At 39.1% G+C, this 16,304-nt stretch overlaps 1 protein-coding gene across 1 annotated transcript in view; it reads right to left on the bottom strand.

The window, feature by feature from the left end:
• Positions 1-616: 616 nt before the first annotated feature.
• LOC133661325 (basic proline-rich protein-like) overlaps positions 617-16,304 on the bottom strand; it is a 48,447-nt gene continuing 32,759 nt past the window's right edge. The window contains exons 3-8 of the mRNA XM_062064452.1: positions 11,900-12,048; positions 11,791-11,814; positions 5,563-5,695; positions 4,145-4,188; positions 3,912-4,031; positions 617-1,162 (exon numbers count right to left, since the gene is read on the bottom strand). Coding sequence (XP_061920436.1) covers positions 968-1,162; positions 3,912-4,031; positions 4,145-4,188; positions 5,563-5,695; positions 11,791-11,814; positions 11,900-12,048 — 665 coding nt within the window. The 3' untranslated portion in view covers positions 617-967. The remainder of the gene's footprint in view (positions 1,163-3,911; positions 4,032-4,144; positions 4,189-5,562; positions 5,696-11,790; positions 11,815-11,899; positions 12,049-16,304) is intronic.

The raw sequence follows: 16,304 nt of genomic DNA, 5'->3' as shown, positions 1-16,304 counted from the left end.
ACAGCATATATACAGTGTGTGTACATGCATCACATACAGCATATATACAGTGTGTACATGTATCACATACAGCATATATACAGTGTGTACATACAGCATATATACAGTGTGTACATGCATCACATACAGCATATATACAGTGTGTGTACATGCATCACATACAGCATATATACAGTGTGTACATGTATCACATACAGCATATATACAGTGTGTACATACAGCATATATACAGTGTGTACATGCATCACATACAGCATATATACAGTGTGTGTACATGCATCACACAGCATATATACAGTGTGTGTACGTGTATCACATACAGCATATATACAGTGTGTGTACATGCATCACATACAGCATATATACAGTGCGTGTACATGCATCACATACAGCATATATACAGTGTGTGTACATGCATCACATACAGCATATATACAGTGTGTGTACATGCATCACATACAGCATATATACAGTGTGTACATACAGCATATATACAGTGTGTACATGTATCACATACAGCATATATACAGTGTGTACATACAGCATATATACAGTGTGTGTACATGCATCACATACAGCATATATACAGTGTGTGTACATGTATCACATACAGCATATATACAGTGTGTACATGTATCACATACAGCATATATACAGTGTGTACATACAGCATATATACAGTGTGTGTACATGCATCACATACAGCATATATACAGTGTGTACATACAGCATATATACAGTGTGTGTACATGTATCACATACCACCAGTCCAATACACCTGGGACAGGTACAGTATACTGTGGATTGAACTGTGCTATTGACAGTGTTCATTTCAAGAGGCCATCTTTGATAGTTGGGCATACAGGATGAAATATGATGGTGTGAAGAAAGGAGTCATTCAATGTTCAGGGTAAATGTGTGTCCTCCTCATCACACTTCCACAGGTGTGCCAGGTGGCTCCTCCCTCTCACAGGTGTGTGTCTTCCTCGTCAGGGACGTCCTCCTTCAGCAGGTTGTCCATGGGCACGATCCAGCTGTCGCCAAAGTCGCCGTTCAAAGCCACCTTCTTCTCCTGCATCTCTGGCTGCACCTCCATCACCTCCAGCGTGGGGTTGTCGTGGTAACCGTTTTCCACTGTGTGAAGCTCCTCCGTCAGGTGTTGCTGGTAAGCAAACATCAAGTCACATAAACAACCTGCTCATTTTATGTACATCTTTCATCAAAGTATGGATAATAATGATGTTATTAAAATAACATTCAATAGAGAAACACACCACCTACATTACCCATGATGCATTTCAGGTCAAATGACAGATTGTGCATTGTTTTTGTAAGAACATTTTCTAGGCATGAATCAAGTCTAATAGGATTGAAGAGTTCCTCACATTGTTAGTTTGTAGCACTTGACATCAATAATATTGACAGTAAAACTAAACTGTATAAGTCTTCTTTGGTAATACACCTGGAAATGGAAGTCATGTGATCTCAAGACCACATGAAATGATGATTTCAAGATTCAAGACCACATGAAATGATGTGACAGGCCGCATTAAATGAAGTGGCAAGACCACATAAAATGACTTGGCAAGCCACTTTAAATGAAGTTGCAAGACCACATGAAATGACTTGGCAAGCCACTTTAAATGAATTTGCAAGACCACATAAAATGACTTGGCAAGCCACTTTAAATGAAGTTGCAAGACCACATGAAATTACTTTGCAAGCCACTTTAAATGAAGTTGCAAGACCACATGAAATTACTTTGCAAGCCACTTTAAATGAAGTTGCAAGACCACATGAAATGACTTGGCAAGCCACTTTAAATGAAGTTGCAAGACCACATAAAATGACTTGGCAAGCCACTTTAAATGAAGTTGCAAGACCACATGAAATGACTTGGCAAGCCACTTTAAATGAAGTTGCAAGACCACATAAAATGACTTGGCAAGCCACTTTAAATGAAGTTGCAAGACCACATAAAATGACTTGGCAAGCCACTTTAAATGAAGTTGCAAGACCACATGAAATGACTTGGCAAGCCACTTTAAATGAAGTTGCAAGACCACTTTAAATGACTTGGCAAGGCACTTTAAATGAAGTTGCAAGACCACATGAAATGACTTGGCAAGCCACTTTAAATGAAGTTGCAAGACCACATAAAATGACTTGGCAAGCCAATTTAAATGAAGTTGCAAGACCACATAAAATGACTTGGCAAGCCACTTTAAATGAAGTTGCAAGACCACATGAAATGACTTGGCAAGCCACTTTAAATGAAGTTGCAAGACCACTTTAAATGACTTTGCAAGGCACTTTAAATGAAGTTGCAAGACCACATGAAATGACTTGGCAAGCCACTTTAAATGAAGTTGCAAGACCACATGAAATGACTTGGCAAGCCACTTTAAATGAAGTTGCAAGACCACATAAAATGACTTGGCAAGCCACTTTAAATGAAGTTGCAAGACCACATGAAATGACTTGGCAAGCCACTTTAAATGAAGTTGCAAGACCACATGAAATGACTTGGCAAGCCACTTTAAATGAAGTTGCAAGACCACATGAAATGACTTGGCAAGCCACTTTAAATGAAGTTGCAAGACCACTTTAAATGACTTTGCAAGCCACTTTAAATGAAGTTGCAAGACCACATGAAATGACTTGGCAAGCCACTTTAAATGAAGTTGCAAGACCACTTTAAATGACTTGGCAAGCCACTTTAAATGAAGTTGCAAGACCACATAAAATGACTTGGCAAGCCACTTTAAATGAAGTTGCAAGACCACATGAAATGACTTGGCAAGCCACTTTAAATGAAGTTGCAAGACCACTTTAAATGACTTTGCAAGCCACTTTAAATGAAGTTGCAAGACCACATGAAATGACTTGGCAAGCCACTTTAAATGAAGTTGCAAGACCACATGAAATGACTTGGCAAGCCACTTTAAATGAAGTTGCAAGACCACTTTAAATGACTTGGCAAGCCACTTTAAATGAAGTTGCAAGACCACATGAAATGATAGGGCGGGCCAGATTTGGCCTCGGGGCCTTGAGTTAGAGAGCTGTGCCTTCTAATAATCAGATGTGGTGACTTTGTGGTGATTGTTTTCAAGTTGTTACCTTGACCAGCAAGATGGCAGCATATGATGGTAAGATGGCAGCATATGATGGTAAGATGGCAGCATACAGTATGATGGTAAGATGGCAGTATACAGTAAGATGGCAGCATATGATGGTAAGATGGCAGCATACAGTATGATGGTAAGATGGCAGTATACAGTAAGATGGCAGCATATGATGGTAAGATGGCAGCATATGATGGTAAGATGGCAGCATATGATGGTAAGATGGCAGCATACAGTATGATGGTAAGATGGCAGTATACAGTAAGATGGCAGCATATGATGGTAAGATGGCAGCATACAGTATGATGGTAAGATGGCAGTATACAGTAAGATGGCAGCATACAGTATGATGGTAAGATGGCAGTATACAGTAAGATGGCAGCATACAGTATGATGGTAAGATGGCAGTATACAGTAAGATGGCAGCATATGATGGTAAGATGGCAGCATACAGTATGATGGTAAGATGGCAGCATACAGTATGATGGTAAGATGGCAGCATACAGTATGATGGCAGCATATGATGGTAAGATGGCAGCATACAGTATGATGGTAAGATGGCAGTATACAGTAAGATGGCAGCATATGATGGTAAGATGGCAGCATACAGTATGATGGTAAGATGGCAGTATACAGTAAGATGGCAGCATACAGTATGATGGTAAGATGGCAGTATACAGTAAGATGGCAGCATATGATGGTAAGATGGCAGCATACAGTATGATGGTAAGATGGCAGCATACAGTAAGATGGCAGCATACAGTATGATGGCAGCATAAGACACACCTGGTTGTCAGAGTAGGGTTTGCGGTGGTGTGAGGCACAGACGGCCAGGATGATGATCATGATGAGCAGAGCGCCACACGACGCCAAGATGGCGATCAGCGTTTTGTTGTCTGTGGCTTTCTTCAGGTGGCACAAGCAGAGGTCAAAGGTCAGTGCAGGTGTTGTCCAGCAGCATCATCACAACTCACCTTGCTGATGTCATCACAGTACTGAGTGACATCATCATAACTCACCTTGCTGATGTCTTCATAGTACTGAGTAGCCAGCGCAGTCTTCACTGTCACACACAACAACTACATCAGTATTCTACTTCCTGTTCATCTACTTGCTCCACTTCTATGTACATGTACATCATCTATATCTGATGTACACTTCTATATCTGATGTACACTTCTATGTACATGTAGATCTATAGCTGATGTACACTTCTATGTAGATGATCTATATCTGATGTACACTTCTATGTACATGTAGATCTATAGCTGATGTACACTTCTATATCTGATGTACACTTCTATGTACATGTAGATCTATAGCTGATGTACACTTCTATGTAGATGATCTATATCTGATGTACACTTCTATGTACATGTAGATCTATAGCTGATGTACACTTCTATGTAGATGATCTATATCTGATGTACACTTCTATGTACATGTAGATCTATAGCTGATGTACACTTCTATGTAGATGATCTATATCTGATGTACACTTCTATGTACGTGTAGATCTATATCTGATGTACACTTCTATGTAGATGATCTATATCTGATGTACACTTCTATGTACGTGTAGATCTATAGCTGATGTACACTTCTATGTACATGTAGATGATCTATAGCTGATGTACACTTCTATGTACATGTAGATGATCTATATCTGATGTACACTTCTATGTACATGTAGATGATCTATATCTGATGTACACTTCTATGTACATGTAGATGATCTATAGCTGATGTACACTTCTATGTACATGTAGATGATCTATAGCTGATGTACACTTCTATGTACATGTAGATGATCTATATCTGATGTACACTTCTATGTACATGTAGATGATCTATAGCTGATGTACACTTCTATGTACATGTAGATGATCTATATCTGATGTACACTTCTATGTACATGTAGATGATCTATATCTGATGTACACTTCTATGTACATGTAGATGATCTATATCTGATGTACACTTCTATGTACATGTAGATGATCTATAGCTGATGTACACTTCTATGTACATGTAGATGATCTATAGCTGATGTACACTTCTATGTACATGTAGATGATCTATATCCAATGTACAACATATTTAAATATGTTGTCTTTGTAGCATATTCAACTGAATATGGCTTGAAAAGGATTTGCAAATCATTGTATTTCGTTTATATTTACATCTAACACCATTTCCCAACTCATATGGAAACGGGGTTTGTAGTAGTACACAGCCCAGCTAGTATTGGAGTGTACTTTCGAGGCTAAAAAGAAGTAAAGCATATTTCTAAATCTTCATTTGAGCTCATCCAAAACATGATAATTTATTGTATTTAATAACTTCTTTTGTCAACTAGGTTTGCACTTGCTGCACGGCTGTGAGACCATGAAGGTGACACATTATTGTGTGTGTGTACTTGATGAGGCGCTGCTACCTTTGCCGTTGATCTCCACACAGTCAAAGAGCAGTTTGCCCTGGTGGTGGCGCCATGTCAGCGTGCAGTTTCCATCCTTCAAATGAGCCATCAGGCGCCTGCACACCTCCATCAGGTCTTTGTCTTCCTCCTCCTACAACAGGTAAGTACACGCTCACAACATCAAACAGCTTTATATGTGGTTATAGTCTACATACATTTATATGTTGTTGTAGTCCATATATATTTATATGTGGTTATAGTCTATATATATAGTTATATGTGCTTTATATATATTTATATGTGGTTATAGTCCATATATATTTATATGTGGTTACAGTCCATATATATTTATATGTGGTTATAGTCCATATATATTTATATGTGGTTACAGTCCATATATATTTATATGTGGTTATAGTCCATATGTATTTATATGTGGTTATAGTCCATATATATTTATATGCAGAGGTGGGTAGAGTAGCCAGAAATTGTACTCAAGTAAGAGTACTGTTACTTTAGAGATTTATTACTCAAGTAAAATTAAGGAGTAGTCACCCAAATATTTACTTGAGTAAAAGTAAAAAGTATGTTGTGAAAAAACTACTCAAGTACTGAGTAACTGATGAGTAACCTGTTCGTTTAATGATGACGGCAACAAATAATGCACAAAAACATAAAAATAGCAATGAGCAAATTCAGAGCCAGGAATATCTCTTAAGCAACTAAAACAATAATATATATTAAATAATAATACATTCACATAAAAAAATGAAGGCAAATTGAGCCACAATAACTTAACAGCACCATAGGCTCAGTAGGCAGAGATTACAAAGGAAAATAACAAGTTAGCCTTTAAGCAAACCATAAACTGATAGGTGTGGGCTGCACCTGGGAACACATTGATTGGTGTTTCTATGCATACGTGTGTGTGCGTGCGACTGTGCGTGTGCGTGTGTGTGTGTGTGTGTGTGTGTGTGTGTGTGTGTGTGTGTGTGTCTATGAGGCTGCAGTGCGTTAATAAATGTCCCCACACGATGTACATGTGACAGTGATTCATAGCAGAGAAGCTAACATCAGCCTACGGTGACAGCCAAAATATCTACTAAGGTTACTTACCGCCATGTGCTTCCTCAAATTTGACGTTGAGTTCATGTAAGCTTAAGCTTGTTGTTTGCCGCTGAAACTTTATGTGCAGTTAATCACGTGACCGCCTGGCTCTGTTTGATTGGTGAAACAGAGTCAAACGTCACCAGTGACTGCATTTGATTGGTGAAACAGAGTCAAACGTCACCAGTGACTGCATTTGATTGGTGAAACGGAGTCAAACGTCACCAGTGACTGCATTTGATTGGTGAAACAGAGTCAAACGTCACCAGTGACTGCATTTGATTGGTGAAACGGAGTCAAACGTCACCAGTGACTGCATTTGATTGGTGAAACGGAGTCAAACGTCACCAGTGACTGCATTTGATTGGTGAAACGGAGTCAAACGTCACCAGTGACTGCATTTGATTGGTGAAACGGAGTCAAACGTCACCAGTGACTGCATTTGATTGGTGAAACGGAGTCAAACGTCACCAGTGACTGCATTTGATTGGTGAAACGGAGTCAAACGTCACCAGTGACTGCATTTGATTGGTGAAACGGAGTCAAACGTCACCAGTGACTGCATTTGATTGGTGAAACGGAGTCAAACGTCACCAGTGACTGCATTTGATTGGTGAAACGGAGTCAAACGTCACCAGTGACTGCATTTGATTGGTGAAACGGAGTCAAACGTCACCAGTGACTGCATTTGATTGGTGAAACAGAGTCAAACGTCACCAGTGACTGCATTTGATTGGTGAAACGGAGTCAAACGTCACCAGTGACTGCATTTGATTGGTGAAACGGAGTCAAACGTCACCAGTGACTGCATTTGATTGGTGAAACGGAGTCAAACGTCACCAGTGACTGCATTTGATTGGTGAAACAGAGTCAAACGTCACCAGTGACTGCATTTGATTGGTGAAACGGAGTCAAACGTCACCAGTGACTGCATTTGATTGGTGAAACGGAGTCAAACGTCACCAGTGACTGCATTTGATTGGTGAAACGCAGTCAAACGTCACCAGTGACTGCATTTGATTGGTGTAACGCAGGCATGCGATAGATCCTACTTTGAAGGTCGGTCTGACAAAGCAAAACAAACAAAGCGTGCATTAACAGATGGATAAAAATCAGTAGTGAGCTGAATGTAGATAAATGGAGCGGAGTAAAAGTAGCGTTTCTTCTCTATAAATATACTCAAGTAAAAGTAAAAGTATGTTGCATTAAAACTACTCTTAGAAGTACAATTTATCCCAAAAGTTACTCAAGTAGATGTAACGGAGTAAATGTAGCGCGTTACTACCCACCTCTGTTTATATGTGGTTATAGTGTATATATATTTATATGTGGTTATAGTGTATATATATTTATATGTGGTTATAGTGTATATATATTTATATGTGGTTATAGTCTATATATATTTTTATGTGGTTATAGTCTATATATATTTATATGTGGTTATAGTCTATATATATTTATATGTGGTTATAGTGTATATATATTTATATGTGGTTATAGTGTATATATATTTATATGTGGTTATAGTCTATATATATTTATATGTGGTTATAGTCTATATATATTTATATGTGGTTATAGTGTATATATATTTATATGTGGTTATAGTGTATATATATTTATATGTGGTTATAGTCTATATATATTTATATGTGGTTATAGTGTATATATATTTATATGTGGTTATAGTCTATATATATTTATATGTGGTTATAGTGTGTATATATTTATATGTGGTTATAGTGTATATATATTTATATGTGGTTATAGTGTATATATATTTATATGTGGTTATAGTCTATATATATTTATATGTGGTTATAGTCTATATATATTTATATGTGGTTATAGTGTATATATATTTATATGTGGTTATAGTCTATATATATTTATATGTGGTTATAGTCTATATATATTTATATGTGGTTATAGTCTATATATATTTATATGTGGTTATAGTCTATATATATTTATATGTGGTTATAGTGTATATATATTTATATGTGGTTATAGTGTATATATATTTATATGTGGTTATAGTGTATATATATTTATATGTGGTTATAGTCTATATATATTTATATGTGGTTATAGTGTATATATATTTATATGTGGTTATAGTGTATATATATTTATATGTGGTTATAGTCTATATATATTTATATGTGGTTATAGTGTATATATATTTATATGTGGTTATAGTCTATATATATTTATATGTGGTTATAGTGTATATATATTTATATGTGGTTATAGTGTATATATATTTATATGTGGTTATAGTCTATATATATTTATATGTGGTTATAGTCTATATATATTTATATGATAAATGATAAATGGGTTATACTTGTATAGCGCTTTTCTACCTTCAAGGTACTCAAAGCGCTTTGACAGTATTTCCACATTCACCCATTCACACACACATTCACACACTGATGGCGGGAGCTGCCATGCAAGGCGCTAACCAGCAGCCATCAGAGGCAAAGGGTGAAGTGTCTTGCCCAAGGACACAACGGACGTGACTAGGAAGGTAGAAGGTGGGAATTGAACCCCAGTAACCAGCAACACTCCGATTGCTGGCACAGCCACTCTATCAACTTCGCCACGCCGTCGTTATAGTGTATATATATTTATTTGTGGTTATAGTCTATATATATTTATATGTGGTTATAGTGTATATATATTTATATGTGGTTATAGTCTATATATATTTATATGTGGTTATAGTCTATATATATTTATATGTGGTTATAGTCTATATATATTTATATGTGGTTATAGTGTATATATATTTATATGTGGTTATAGTCTATATATATTTATATGTGGTTATAGTCTATATATATTTATATGTGGTTATAGTGTATATATATTTATATGTGGTTATAGTCTATATATATTTATTTGTGGTTATAGTCTATATATATTTATATGTGGTTATAGTCTATATATATTTATATGTGGTTATAGTCTATATATATTTATATGTGGTCATAGAGTATATATACAAACCCTGTTTCCATATGAGTTGGGAAATTGTGTTAGATGTAAATATGAACGGAATACAATGATTTGCAAATCATTTTCAAGCCATATTCAGTTGAATATGCTACAAAGACAACATATTTCATGTTCAAACTCGTAAACTTTATTTATTTTTTTGCATACAATAATTAACTTAGAGTTTCATGGCTGCAACACGTGCCAAAGTAGTTGGGAAAGGGCATGTTCACCACTGTGTTACATGGCCTTTCCTTTTAACAACACTCAGTAAAGGTTTGGGAAGTGAGGAGACACATTTTTGAAGCTTTTCAGGTGGAATTCTTTCCCATTCTTGCTTGATGTACAGCTTAAGTTGTTCAACAGTCCGGGGGTCTCCCTTCTGCTATTTTAGGCTTCATAATGCACCACACATTTTCAATGTCTGGACTACAGGCAGGCCAGTCTAGTACCCACACTCTTTTACTATGAAGCCACGTTGATGTAACACGTGGCTTGGCATTGTCTTGCTGAAATAAGCAGGGGTGTCCATGGTAACGTTGCTTGGATGGCAACATATGTTGCTCCAAAAGCTGTATGTACCTTTCAGCATTAATGGTGCCTTCACAGATGTGTAAGTTACCCATGTCTTGGCCACTAATACACCCCCATACCATCACACACTAATACACCCCCATACCATCACACATGCTGTCTTTTACACTTTGCGCCTAGAACAATCCGGATAGTTATTTTCCTCTTTGGTCCGGAGGACACGACGTCCCCAGTTTCCAAAAACAATTTGAAATGTGGACTCGTCAGACCACAGAACACTTTTCCACTTTGTATCAGTCCATCTTAGTTGAGCTCAGGCCCAGCAAAGCTGACGGTGTTTCTGGGTGTTGTTGATAAACGGTTTTGGCCTTGCATAGGAGAGTTTTAACTTGCACTTACAGATGTAGCGACCAACTGTAGTTACTCACAGTGGGTTCCTGAAGTGTTCCTGAGCCCATGTGGTGATATCCTTTACACACTGATGTGGCTTGTTGATGCAGTACAGCCTGAGGGATGGAAGGTCACGGGCTTAGCTGCTTACCTGCAGTGATTTCTCCACATTCTCTGAACCCTTTGATGATATTACGGAGCGTAGATGGTGAAATCCCTAAATTCCTTGCAATAGCTGCTTGAGAAAGGTTGTTCTTAAACTGTTCAACAATTTGCTCACGCATTTGTTGACAAAGTGGTGACCCTCGCCCCATCCTTGTTTGTGAATGACTGAGCATTTCATGGAATCTACTTTTATACCCAATCATGGCACCCACCTGTTCCCAATTAGCCTGTTCACCTGTGGGATGTTCCAAATAAGTGTTTGATGAGCATTCCTCAACTTTATCAGTATTTATTGCCACCTTTCCCAACTTCTTTGTCACGTGTTGCTGCCATCAAATTATAAAGTTAATGATTATTTGCAAAAAAACAAAAGTTTATGAATTTGAACATGAAATATGTTGTCTTTGTAGCATATTCAACTGAATATGGCTTGAAAAGGATTTGCAAATCATTGTATTCTGTTTATATTTACATCTAACACCATTTCCCAACTCATATGGAAACGGGGTTTGTATGTACAGTATATATATATATATATATATATATATATATATATATATATATATATATATATATATATATATATATATATATATATATATATATATATATATATATATATATATATATATATATATATATAATATGAGAGAGTACAGTACCTGGTGTAGATGTAAGTACAGTATGTAATATATATAATATGAGAGAGTACAGTACCTGGTGTAGATGTAAGTACAGTATGTAATATATATAATATGAGAGAGTACAGTACCTGGTGTAGATGTAAGTACAGTATGTAATATATATAATATGAGAGAGTACAGCACCCGGTGTAGATGTAAGTACAGTATGTAATATATATAATATGAGAGAGTACAGTACCTGGTGTAGATGTAAGTACAGTATGTAATATATATAATATGAGAGAGTACAGTACCTGGTGTAGATGTAAGTACAGTATGTAATATATATGATATGAGAGAGTACAGTACCTGGTGTAGATGTAAGTACAGTATGTAATATATATAATATGAGAGAGTACAGTACCTGGTGTCCACTGTTGAGAGAGTACTACATATAAAGAAAGAAATGAAGTGTGGTTAGTCACAAACAAAGACTGCAACTCATGCACGAGTCACATGACCGGGTGTCTTACCCAATACTTCTTCGGGTTGGAGTTGAAGGCTTCCACAGCAGAAGGTGTTGTTGGGGCCCCAGTGGGGGCCACAGTGTGGGTCCCCATCCTCTCCGCTGGCTGAAAAGTCCTTGTTTCTGTTGTCTGTCTCAGGCTTCTAGTGCTTTCCTCTGTGTTGTAAGACATCACATTGTTACTGGAATCTATTGTTGACCTATTTGATAACATCACATTAACACTGGAATCTATAGTTTACATATTTGATATAGTCACATTGATACTGAAATTCATTGTTGACATATTTGATATCATCCATTGTTGACATATTCTTTTTTTTTTGGTCCTGTCCAGCTTCTCAGGCAAATCATATAGTAGATGTAGATGCCCATATCGGCTGTTCACATTTACTTTACAAAAGAGAAGTGTAGGATACTTCTCTTGTGTACTCTAACCGTCTACAGGAACAGTTCTGCTCCAATGATTCTGCGGCCGTTTGGAGAGGGCTAAGGGCCCTTACAAACTATAAGCCCAAAACCCCCCAGGCCCCTGAGCGAGGCCTCAACACACATTACTGTCGTCATGAACGACCTTCATCTCATCAAAGCTCTGCTCCCCCCACCATCACCCTCCCCACCAACGCCAGCACTTCATTAAAGGATTTAAAGGACGCCAAGGACATCACAGGACTCCAGGAACATCATAGGACTGTAAAGGCCCTCTCCATCCAAGAGGATGATGTATACCGGCAGTTCTTGAAGCTGAATACGCGGAAGGCCCCCGGGCCGGATGGTGTCTCCCCCTCCACTCTCAGACACTGTGCGGATCAGCTGGCTCCTGTCTTCACTGACATTTTTAACACCTCTCTGGAGCAATGCCGCGTGCCGTCCTGCTTTAAGACCTCCACCATTGTCCCTGTCCCCAAGAAAGCACGGATCACAGGACTTAATGACTACAGGCCGGTTGCGCTGACGTCTGTGGTCATGAAGTCCTTTGAGCGCTTGGTCCTGCCCCACCTCAAGGACATCGCCGCCCCCCTCCTGTTTCCACTGCAGTTCGCCTACAGAGCCAACAGGTCTGTGGATGATGCAGTGAACCTGGCCCTCCACTTCATCCTGGAGCATCTGGACTCCCCAGGAACCTACGCTAGGATCCTGTTTGTGGACTTCAGCTCTGCCTTCAACACCATCCTCCCTGGACTGCTACGAGACAAGCTCTACCAGGTCAGTGTGCCCGACTCCCTCTGCAGTTGGATCAATGACTTCCTGACAGACCGAAGACAGCACGTGCGGCTGGGGAAGATTGTCTCGGACAGTGGAACCACAAACATTGGTACTCCTCAGGGCTGTGTACTCTCCCCCTGGCTCTTCTCCCTGTATACAAACTGCTGCACCTCCAGTCACCAGTCTGTAAAACTGCTCAAGTTTGCGGATGACACCACCCTCATCGGGCTTTGATTGATTGATTGAGACTTTTATTAGTAGGTTGCACAGTGAAGTACATATTCCGTACAATTGACCACTAATTGGTAACACCCAAATAAGTTTTTCAACTTGTTTAAGTCGGGGTCCACTTAAATTGACTCATGATCCAGATATATACTATCAGATATATACTATCATCGTAATACAGTCATCACACAAGATAATCACATTGAATTATTTACATTATTTACAATCAGGGGTGTGGAGGGGGAGGAGGGGGAGGATATGGACAGCAAGTAGTGGACATAGAGAGAGAGAGAGAGAGAGAGAGAGAGAGAGAGAGAGAGAGAGAGAGAGAGAGAGAGAGAGAGAGAGAGAGAGAGAGAGAGAGAGAGAGAGAGAGAGAGAGAGAGAGAGAGAGAGAGAGAGAGAGAGAGAGAGAGAGAGAGAGAGAGAGAGAGAGAGATCCGAAGGCATAAGAAAAAGTATCTGCATTTGATTGTTTACATTTGATTATTAGCAATCCGGGGAGGGTGTTAGTTTAGGGTTGTAGCTGCCTGGAGGTGAACTTTTATTGCGGTTTTGAAGGAGGATAGAGATGCCCTTTCTTTTATACCTGTTGGGAGCGCATTCCACATTGATGTGGCATAGAAAGAAAATGAGTTAAGACCTTTGTTAGTTCGGAATCTGTGTTTAACGTGGTTTGTGGAGCTCCCCCTGGTGTTGTGGTTATGGCGGTCATTTACGTTAAGGAAGTAGTTTGACATGTACTTCGGTATCAGGGAGGTGTAGCGGATTTTATAGACTAGGCTCAGTGCAAGTTGTTTAACTCTGTCCTCCACCTTGAGCCAGCCCACTTTGGAGAAGTGGGTAGGAGTGAGGTGGGATCTGGGGTGGAGGTCTAGAAGTAACCTGACTAGCTTGTTCTGGGATGTTTGGAGTTTAGATTTGAGGGTTTTGGAGGTGCTAGGGTACCAGGAGGTGCATGTGTAATCGAAAAAGGGTTGAACGAGAGTTCCCGCCAGAATCTTCATGGTGCTTTTGTTGACCAGAGAGGAGATTCTGTAGAGAAATCTCGTTCGTTGGTTAAACTTTTTGATTACCTTGGTTGCCATTTTATCACAGGAAAGGTTAGCCTCTAGAATGGAACCTAGGTAGGTGACCTCATCTTTCCTGGTGATAACAATGTCACCCACTTTTATGGTGAAGTCATTGACTTTCTTAAGGTTGATGTGGGACCCAAACAGGATGGATTCCGTTTTACCCAAGTGTATGGATAGCTTGTTGTCAGCGAGCCAGGGCTCATCTCGGATGGCGATGAGACCGCCTACAGGAGAGAGGTGGACCGGCTGGCGTTCTGGTGCAGCCTCAACAACCTGGAGCTGAACGCCCAGAAAACAGTGGAGATGATCATGGACTTCAGGAAAGTCACAGCCCCTCCATCCCCCCTCACCCTGATTGACTCTCTCACCCCCGTCTCCATTGTGGACTCCTTCCGTTTCTTGGGCACCACCATCACCCAGGACCTCAAGTGGGAGCCGACCATCAGCTCCCTCATCAAGAAGGCCCAGCAGAGGATGTACTTCCTGCGGCAGCTGAGGAAACTTAAGGTGCCGACCGAGATGCTGGTGCAGTTTTACTCAGCCATCATAGAGTCCATCCTCACCTCCTCCATCACCGTGTGGTTCCCCGGCGCCACAGTCCAGGATAAGCATGGACTGCAGCGCATGGTACGTGCTGCTGAGAAGGTGATTGGCTGCAAGCTCCCATCCCTCCAGGACTTGTTCTCCTCCAGGACCAGGAGGCGTGTGGGTCGGATCACAGCTGACTCTTCTCACCCTGGACACACACTATTCTCCCCTCTCCCCTCAGGCAGGAGACTACGCTCCATCCAGACCCACACCTCCCGCCACCTGAACAGTTTTATCCCCTCGGCCATCAGACACATGAACAATAACTCCTAAAAGTAGCTCCTTTGAATTCCTTCTAAGTCTATAACAAGATCTGATAGCTCAGTTAGAGCTCTTGTTATTACCAAATATGTGTTATATGTCTTTTATGTTGCACCATTGCACCAAGAAAAATCCCCAGTTTGTGAACCCGTTCTCAAACAATGGCAATAAAACTATTCTGATTCTGATTCTGATTCTGATTGTTGCCTTATTTGTATTTGACTTTATTAAATGTATTTATATTATCATTTGGTGCAGCCGGGCCGGAGCAGGAGGGGATAGAAAGAGAGAAAAAGGAAGACAGAGGGGGGAATTGTGGGGACAAGAGGGGGATTAGACAGAGAGACAAAAACAACAACAGCAGACACAACAATAATAACAACAACAACAACAATAGAGCAACATCAGCAAGTACGACATGTACAAATATGATAGTAAAAGTGATAGCAAATAAGTAGTTAGCGAAAATTAAAAAAATACAGAAATGACAATGAACATTATACACTACAAATGCATCAATACAAATACCAATAGAAATAGCGCTATTGATAATGAATAATACCAATAATTGACCTCTATTATCAACAATACAATTGTTCAAATGCAACAATACATATACGTAATGATAACTAGAGATACGAAAGAATGCCGAAAAATGGAGGTGAAGAAAGAGAAGCAACCTATATTAACCTTGTAGATTGTTATAGTAACAATAGGTTAAGCTTTGTCAGTGTGCCATGTGTTATACCCAGTTTACCCTAGGGCAACAACGTTAATTAATGTATGTTTGATGAAACGTGATTATGTGCATGAGTGTATGTGTGCATATGTACTTGTTTATGTACATTATGTGTATGTATTTGTATAGTGAATGTATATGTACAGTATGTGTGTATGTGTTTGTACAGTGAATGTATATGTACAGTATGTGTATGTTTGTACAGTGAATGTGCGTGTGGATGTACGAACTTTGAGTATGTAGGTATGTACTGTATTTGTGTATGTATGTGGGAGCGTAGGTACCTAAGTATGTATGTATGTATGTATTTATGT

Source organism: Entelurus aequoreus, linkage group LG12, assembly GCF_033978785.1.
Source record: "Entelurus aequoreus isolate RoL-2023_Sb linkage group LG12, RoL_Eaeq_v1.1, whole genome shotgun sequence".
Taxonomy (NCBI): Eukaryota; Metazoa; Chordata; class Actinopteri; order Syngnathiformes; family Syngnathidae; genus Entelurus; species Entelurus aequoreus.
The sequence above is the reverse complement of the archived record's forward strand: the minus strand, read 5'-3'. Positions and strand labels throughout refer to the sequence as shown.